The sequence below is a fragment of the Prionailurus viverrinus genome, chromosome D1 (assembly GCF_022837055.1).
Source record: "Prionailurus viverrinus isolate Anna chromosome D1, UM_Priviv_1.0, whole genome shotgun sequence".
Taxonomy (NCBI): domain Eukaryota; kingdom Metazoa; phylum Chordata; class Mammalia; order Carnivora; family Felidae; genus Prionailurus; species Prionailurus viverrinus.
The window spans coordinates 21,120,020-21,129,712 of NC_062570.1; the positions used below are offsets into that span (position 1 = coordinate 21,120,020).

Consider the following 9,693-nt stretch of genomic DNA (forward strand, 5'->3'; position numbering starts at 1 on the left):
ATGGCAGTAGGAAATGACTCTTCAGTGACCCAGTTTATCCTGCTGGGTTTAACACAACAGCCAGAACTCCAGCTGCCTCTCTTCTTCATTTTCTTAGGAATCTACGTGGTCACCGTGATGGGGAACATGGGCTTGATTATTCTGATTGGTCTGAAGCCTCACCTGCACACTCCCATGTACTACTTTCTCTTCAACCTTTCCTTCATTGATCTCTGCTACTCGTCTGTCATAATGCCTAGAATGCTGATAGGTTTTGTAAGGCAAAACACCATCTCTTACACAGAGTGCGTGGCTCAGCTCTGTTTCTTCTCCTTCTTTGTCATTGATGAGTGCTATATTTTGACATCGATGGCCTATGACCGGTATGTGGCCATCTGTAAGCCCCTGCTTTACAAGGCCATCATGTCCCACCAGGTCTGCCTCATGCTGATGGCAGGAACATATGCAATGGGGTTTGTGGGTGCCATGGCGCACACCGGGTGCATGCTGAGGCTCACGTTCTGTGATGGCAACATCATTAATCATTACATGTGTGACATACCTCCTCTCCTTCAGCTCTCCTGCACAAGCACCTACGTCAACAAGCTGGTGGTTTTCATTGTGGTGGGATCAATGTAATAATGCCCAGTCTCACCATCACCATTTCTTACATCTTGATCATCTCCAACATCCTCCGTATCCGTTCTACAGGGGGCAGGTCCAAAGCCTTCAGTACCTGCAGCTCCCACATAGTTACTGTTTCTCTCTTCTTTGGAGCATCGGCATTCATGTATCTAAGACCTTTTTCTACTGGGTATTTGGATCAAGATAAGGTATCCACAGTTTTTTATACCATTGTGGGGCCAATGTTGAATCCTTTTATCTACAGTCTGAGGAACAAAGATGTCAAAATTGCACTGAGTAAGACTTTTAAGAAAAGGGTGTTCTCTTGAGTAGAAACGGTGTTAGTTACAGATGCCAACTCCTAGTAAAGGCAGACAGTGTATGAAGCTATGGAGAGAACAGTAAGAAATCAAAGTAGAAATGCAAATGATTCAAATATAGGGTAAATTAAGCTAATTATTTACAAGTTATTTCACAAAGACAATATAAGGAGGAGGGGGATCCGTCCTTTATCTTTTCATAGGAAGTAAAAAAACAGTTCATTTGCCATTCTCCAGCTTATTTTTAGAAGTTATAAAGTTTTAAGTATAAAAGGTTGAATGATGGTAAATCCAAAAATGGTAACATTTGGGATTTTTGACTGAGGCATGTCTGGAATTCCTGTGAAGCTTTGTCTTGGATATGTGGACTTTGGTGGACTTTAGATTTGGCCTTGTATTCATTTGTTCAATAAACCTGTATGGAAAGATTATGGTGGCCATGAGAGCGGTCTGTTTGAGTGCTGTAGGGCATTTTGTTCGGGGAGAATCCTTCATTTCCCAAATGAAGATAAAAATAGGAAGATGTTCTTCTGCGTCTGGTCTCTGGTCTCAAAGGATTGTGGTAAATGGAGATTTCCTCCTGATGCTGGATCCTAAGGACAAGAAACCGAGATAACTTTATAGAGCCATCAGGAATAAAGGGAACCTATACTGGGTTTTACCTCTTGGGACTTCAGGGCAGGAATATAGGTACTAGGAGAAGCTATATTAATTTTATTAGAAACATTTACCAATTATTGGTAGGAGAATGTTTGTCCTTTTCTCAAATAGACCTAATAATCTCTAATCCCATAGCAATCAGCATTTTCCCTTTATTATTTTCACTCCGCCTTTGTCTCAGAGGTTTACTGGCACAAACAATGTAGTTATTTAATGAGTAAACAGATACTGAGTACCTATCCTATACCAGGCTCTGTTTTTAAACATCACAGACACATAAGTAAAAGACACACAGTGTCTGTGCTCTCATAGGGCACGTAGGGTTGTTTTCATAGTCTTGAGATGGGATTTTTTATGTCTTCTGAATGCAAATTGTATCAGACATATGATTCATAAATATTTTCCACTAATCCACCTTTTCTTTTCATTCTCTTGATAGTGTCTCTCAAAGATCAGAAAATATTAATTTTAATGAATTCTAATGTCTCAATTTTTTAATAATGGATTGAACTTTTGGTGTCATATTTGCTTATCCCAAAGTCCCAAGGATTTTTTGCTTATGTTTTCTTCTCTATGTATCATGATGTTTGAACCCATGATCATTTTGAATTACTTTTTCTATATGGTGTGGGCTGTTGATCTGAGTAAATGTTTTTGCATATGGATATCTAATTATTCCGCAACCCTTTGTTGAAAAGTAGTTCAGACTCAAGATAGGTCAGCAAAGATATCTGGACCCAGAGGTAGTGGTCGAGGAGGAGGGGAGATGTGTGGATCTGGCAGTGCTGGTCACTGATGAATGCCCCTGTGCTTCTCAGGGGGTTATATGAAAGTGTGGGGAGGAGAATTGCTGGGCGAAATGGAAAGTCTATGTTTAACTTTTTATGAACCTACCCTACTGCTTTCAAAAGAGGCTCTACTCGGTGGATCAGTCAGTTAAGCCTCCAACTTCAGCTCAGGTCATGATCTCGCAGTTCACAGGTTCGAGTCACATGTTGGGCTCTGTGCTGACAGTTCAGAGTCTGGAGCCTGCTTCAGATTCTGTGTCTCCCTCTCTCTCTCTGCCCCTCCCCTGCTCATACTGTCTCTCTCTGTCTCAAAAATAAATAAACGTTAAAAAAATTCAAAACAAAACAAAAACAAAGAGGCCTTACTATTATTATATTCCCACCGGCAATACATGACAATTTTTCCCGCATGTTTTTGCCAACACTTATTAATGTCTTTCTTTTTAATCATAGCCATTCTGGTGGGTGTGCAGTGGTATCTCATTTTGGTTTTAATTTGCACATTCTTAATGCATACTGATACTGAACATTTTTTCATATGTTTATTAGCCAATTGTATATCTTCCTTGAAATACCTGTTTGAAAAGTGTACCTACTTTCTTTTTTCTAATTGAAGTATAGGGGACATACATTGTTATATTAGTTTTAGGTGTACATCATAGTGAATTGGCAATTCTATGCATGATGCGATGATCATCATGATAAATGTAATTACCATCTGCAAGCATACAATGTTGTTACAATATTATTGACTATATTCCCTATGCTGTACTTTTCATGTCCATGACTTTTTTGGATTTGGTTATTTCTCTACTCAATATTAAATTGTAAGATGCAATTAAGGAAATGAAAAGTCACATCATATACCAAGAAAATATATATCTGATAATGGACTTGTGTTAAGAAAATATAAACAACCTTTACAACTTATTATGTTTGTATGGTTTATTATTTTCCATTCTTTTACTTTCAACCTACCTATGTTGTTATATTTGAAGCAAGCTTCTTGCAGGCAGCCTGTGGTTGGGTCATTTTTAAATGGACCTTTAAAATCTTTGCTTTTTAATTGGCCTCTCCATTTACGTTATTTAGACCATTATTGATCTTTTGATGTCTGAGGGGCTTACCCTACCATTGTGTTATTAGTTTTCTATTTGTTTCCACTGTTTCTTATTCCTCTGTTTCCCCTTTTCTTGCCTTCTTATTGATTACTTGATCTTTCTTAGAATTCAGCTTTGATTTATACTTGGTAATTTGAAGTATATCTGTCTGTATACTGTAGGTATCACAACATACATATGTAACTTACATTGTTGGCATTGACATTTTATGACTTGCCGTAAAGTGGAGAACACTTGCTTCTACTTACTTCCTTTTATGCCATTCCATTAAAAAGAACTGTCTTTAGTATTTCCTCTACAAGCATTGAGTGTCATATCAGATGGTGTACTTTTGCTTCAAATGTCAAAAAATAGTTTTAAAAAATCTTCAAGATAGTCTGTTATATTTACCTCTATTTTTACCCAGTCACAAGGTCTTCCTTCCTGGAGTTCCAAGCTTCCTCCTGTGATCATTTCCTTTCTGTTTGGTATACTTTTTAAAGACATTCTGTAAGGATCAGTATATTGAGGACAAATAATCTTAGGTTTCCTTCCTCTGAAAATGTATTTATTTCCCCTTCATTCCTGAAGGATATTGCCAGTGGATATAGAAGTCAAAGTTGGCAGTTCTTTCCTTTCACTGGAAGCCCCTTTCCTTCATTATTTTATATGGGGAATCCACTGCCCTCTTAGTCATTGTATCTCTGTGGGTAATTTGTCTCTTCTCTCTACCTTCATGGAAGATTTTGTTTGGCTTTGGTTTCCAAAGGTTTGATTATGATGAGCCATGACATGGCTTTCTTTGGATTTATTCTGTCTGAGGTTTGCACAGCTCTTGAATCTGTCTTCCACTGATTTGGAGAACATTTTAGCTGCTATGTCTTTGCATGTTGTTTTTGGCATTACTCACCTTCCCTTTGCTTTCTGTGACTCCAAAGATATAAATATTAGGGGTTTTGTTACTGTTCCATAGGTCTCTGAGGCCCTGTTTACTTTTATCTAGTCTATTTTTTTTCTGTTATTCACATTATATACTTCCTCTTGATTTACTTCTGAGTCCATTGTTTCTTTCCTCTGTTGTCTTTAATCTACTCTGAAGCCCATTCTGTGAGTTTATTTCATTTATTGTAAATTTTAGCTGTAAAATTTCTCTTTGGTACTTTTTTTAAAAAAATTAAAATATAATTTGTTTTTAATTTTTTATTAAGTTTATTTATTTATTTATTTATTGAGAGACAGAGAGAGAGAGAGAGGGAGAGAGAGAGAGAGAATCCCAACCCAAGAAGTTCCACACTGTCAGTGCAGAGCCGGATGCAGGGCTCGAACTCACAAACCATGAGACCATGACCTGAGCTGAAGTCAAGAGTCGGACACGTAACTGACTGAGCACCCCAGGAGCGCCTAATTTGTTTTTAAAGAAAAAATTTTCATGTCAAGTTCAAAACGTTAGTGACACTAGCTAAAGTTTATTATGTTAACATATTTAATCAATTGCTTTATATGATATTGGTACATTATTGGAGTTACGTTGTCCTGTTTTCTGTTTTCTTTTTTTCTTCCTTTTTTTTTTTGCTTAGTCTTTTTTGATTAAGGTTTTTATTTTGATATAATTGTAGATACATATGCAACTGTAAGAAGTAATAAAGAGAGGTCCTATGTATAATCTACCCGATTTCCTCCCCATGTGACATCTTGCAAAACAATAGTGTCAAACAACCAGGATCTTGACATTACCCTTTTATAGCCAAACTCACTTCTCTCTCAATCCCACCCCCTCCTTGACACCTAGCAGTCACTAATTTGCTCATTATTTCTACAATTTTTCCATTTCCAGAATGTTCCACACATGGAATCATACAGTACATAACATTTTGACATTTTTTTCACTCCGTTTAATTCTCTGAATATTTATTAAAATTGTTGCATGTATTAATAGTTGTCTTTTTATTACTGGGTTGTATTTTATGATATGGAAGTATGATAATTTAACCACTCACACTTGGAAGGAAATCCCAGTTCTTTCCAGGTTTTGGCTGTTATGGATAAAGCTGCTAAAACATTTATGCGTATGTTTTTTGTGTAAATATTTCTAGGATCAATGCCCTGGAGTGCAATTGCTGGGTTGAGTGGTAGTTGCATGTTTAAGTGTTTTGAGAAAGAAGAAAATTCTGCTATTTTGACAATATGGATGGACCCTGAGGGCATTATGTTAAGTGAAATAAATCAGAAGAAGAAAGACAAATACCATATGACACGATTTACATGTAGAATCTAAAAAAAAAAAAAAAAAAAGCTTGGAAAAACAGTAAAATGGTGGTTACCAGGGGCTGGGGAGACATTGTTTAGGGGTACGAACTTGCAACTAGTAGATAAATCTTTGAGGTCTAACACACAGCATAGTGATTATAGTCAGCAACACGATTATAAACTTCAAGTTTGCTAAGAGATTAGCTTTTAATTGTTCTCACCGCAAAAAAAGAACTACATGACGTGATAGAGGTATTAGCTAATGCTATGGTGGTAATCATATTGCAGTATATAAATATATCAAATAAACACATTATACACCATAAATTTTCACAGTATTATATGTCAACTATGTCTCAGTAAAAAAAAGAAAAAGAAAGTGAATTTAGATTGAGGAAAAAAAGAGAGAGACAGAGAGAAAAAGAAACTGCCAAAATCTTTCCAGAGTTGCTATGGTACAACTTTCCATTTCTTCCAGCAACATACGAAGGATCCAGTTCTTCCACATCTATGCCATCATTTGGTATTGCGACTATGTTTCATTTTGGTCATTCTGATGGGTGTGAACTGATATGTCATTGTGGTTTTAATTTTTATTATCCTAAATCCCCGATGATATTTTTCATGTGCTTATTTGGTAGGCATATGTCCTCTCCAGTGACTGGTCTCTTCATATCTTTTGCCCATTTTCTGTTTTGGCATTGCTGTTGTTGTTTTTACTATTGAGTTTTGAGAGTTTTTCTTTTTCTTTTTTCCTTTTTTTAAAATGTTTATTTATTTTTGAGAGAGAAAGGCAGAGCATGCACAAGTTGGGGGGGGAGGCAGGGAGAGACGGAGACACAGAATCCGAAGCAGGCTCCAGGCTCTGAGCTGTCAGCACAGAGCCTGATGTGGGGCTTGAACTCATGAGCAGTGAGATCATGACCTGAGCCAAAGTTGGACGCTCAACCAACTGAGCTACCCAGGTGCCCCTCTTTTTTTCTTCTTAAATACATTCTAGATTCGTTCCAGGAAGTCATTTGTTGGGCATGTGGATTATAGACATTGTTTCTGGCTTATATAATTTTGCTCTTATCATTTTTATTTCTTTTCTTCTGTGTTCCTTGGGCTTCTGCAGTGGGGATTTGTCTGTGCTCCTTATTTATTTATTTATTTATTTATTCAGTCAGTCAGTCATTTATATCACAGAGGACTGAGACATTTATTTTTTATTTTATATTTAAATTTTTATTATTTTTAAAGTTTATTTATTTATTTTCAGAGACTGTGAATACAAGTGGGGGAGTGGCAGAGAGAGAGAGGGAGAGAGAGAATCCCGAGCAGGTTGTCAGTGAAAAGCTCATTGCAGGGCTCAAACTCAGGAACCCCAAGACCATGACCTGAGCCAAATCAAGAGTCAGAGGCTTAACCAACTGAGCCACCCAGGAGCCCCTATTTCACATTTAAATTATAATCCATTACTGCTTTATTTATTCTGTTGCTCACATTATTCAAATTTTGGCCATTGAGAACCCTTTCAATTGGTTCTTGTGTCTCTGACATAACCCTATCTGTGTGTGTGTGTGTGGTGTGTGTGTGTGTGTGTATAGTTTAGTACTTTTTTGCTTTGTGCCACTACAAAATGCTCCAGCCTGATCTTTTCTGCCCAAGTTCCTTTCCCGGTTTCTTTTTCTTCTTGTTCTTTTTTTTTTTTTTTTTTTTTTTTTTTTTGGAGAACACCATTAGAAACCAATGTCTGGGCATTAGATTTACTTGCTGTTACTAGGGTATCATTGCTTCTAGGCCCTCTAAGCTGACAGAACAAGGGTATATGTGTGTGTGTGTGTGTGTGTGTGTGTGTGTGCATTTCCAGAAATATGTCCATATGCAACCATCTGTAGCTATGTTACGTTAAACATGAGTTCATACTGGTGACTCCAAATCTAATCCCTTATCACCTTCTTTCTCTCCTTGCTTGTTTGTAAGGTGCCATTCTCACAGTAAGATACTTGTCTCCCACCATCTGCCATTGATTTATTTACCCAAGAGTTTAAGGAGCTATTTAAAGGTCGAGGAATAATTATCTCAAAGAAGACTTCCCTTACTTAAAGGTCTAGCATGACATTGAGACCTCTAAGGTAATTGGGAGTTTATTAACAGCAAAGGCTAGATTCAACTGTCTAAGATATTATGGTATAATCGGAATGTGAGGGCTCTGAAGCCACAGAGATGTGAGTTGAAATCCTGGCTCCAATTATTACTGGCTGCATGACCTTGGAAAAATTACATCACCTCCCTCAGTCTCAGTTTCCTTGTCTGTATATTGTGATCAATAACATTGTCTCAAATATAGTTCTAAGGAGAAATAATATAAAATAATAGGTACAGTCCCTTGCACATGTGTGTGCCCAAAATGATTATGATTACTGTTCCAGTTCCAACACTCTTTCAGTCTGTTCCCTTTAAAACACCTGTAACACAATTCTGTAAAATGCCTCTCCATCTCCAATGTTATCACGCAAGTTAGACAATGTTTTCTCTCATGTCTAGGATGTTATAATAGTCTATTAACTGGTCATTCCACCATTTGTCTTTTCCTCTCTCTTCCACGTATCCCATGTTTTAGCATTTATGAATGTGACTTCTTCTTCTTCTTAAAGGACAAGAGCAATAAAGAGGCAGATTGCCTGGTGCATAATCCAAACTCTTTAGCCTGACATTCAAAGCCCTTTTTCAGTCCATAGAGTAGTTCAGGGTCATTCACACCCTTTTTTGAATACAGCACGGCTCCACCCATTCATATGGCAAGCTGCTCTAACTAGAGCCTTGAGTTATTATTTGTCACCTCAAAGTCTAGAAGTACATATATTTTTGTAGTTGCTTCCTCCATGTTCGACAAAGATATCAAAACCCTTCCAGTTCTTCGGAGATACTTTGAACCTTAGCTAGTATAATAAGTTCTCTTTGACATCTTTAGCCTGCTTGGTAAGAAATGGGAACATTTATTTTGCACAGGCACTTAACATAATTATATCATTTACTCATTATAAAAGCCTACAAAGTAGTTATTTTTAACATTACTATTTTTTTAAACATTTTCAAAATTCATTTTTGAGAGACACAGAGAGACAGAACACTGGTGAGATAAGGGCAGAGAGACAGGGAGACACAGAATCCAAAGCAGGCTCCAGGCTCTGAGTTGTCAGCACAGAGCCCAACATGGGGCTCAAACTCACCAGCTGTGAGATCATGACCTGAGCCGAAGTGGGAGGCTTAACCGACTGAGCCACCCATGCACCCCAACATTACTATTAATAGAAGACATTGCATATTATTAAAAAGTTTGCACAAGATTCTACATCTACTACTGGTGGTATCAGGATTAGAATACTGGTAGGTCTAACTGACTTCAAAATCCACGTTATTTCTGCTATTTCATTATACATCCTGAGTGGGAAAATAAAGATGATGACACTTTCTAGGTGACCTTGAGAAGTCACTTTTCTCTTTGTAATTGTATTTTATTATCTTAAAAATGTGGTTTGTTCTCTTAAGCTAGGTGATATACAGGTAAATTTTCATTTATTATTTGTTGATTACATGTTCATTATCAATATTCTTTAAACAAATTTTTTTTTCAACGTTTATTTATTTTTGAGAGACAGCGGCAGAGCATGAGCAGGGGAGGGGCAGAGAGAGAGGGAGACACAGAATCCGAAGCAGGCTCCAGGCTCTGAGCTGTCAGCACAGAGCCCGACGCGCGACTCGAACCCGTGAGCAGTGAGATCATAACCTGAGCGGAAGTCAGATGCTTAACAGACTGAGCCACCCAGGTGCCCCATTATCAGCATGCTTTAATATGTGCTACTAATTTAATCAAATTATTGCATATGAAATAAAAAGAATCACTTACTAAAACAAATGAGCATTCCACATACCTCTGAGCCATGGAACCTAGATCTTGGAGGTTAGACATCACCTAAGCAATCTTTCCAT

General features: G+C 37.4%; 1 protein-coding gene across 1 annotated transcript; it reads left to right on the forward strand.

Moving 5' to 3' along the window:
• Positions 1 to 932, forward strand: LOC125176865 (olfactory receptor 147-like). Its single transcript, XM_047878767.1, is given in 2 exon segments — positions 1 to 604; positions 607 to 932. Coding segments are annotated over 2 exon segments (930 nt in total).
• Positions 933 to 9,693: the final 8,761 nt, after the last annotated feature.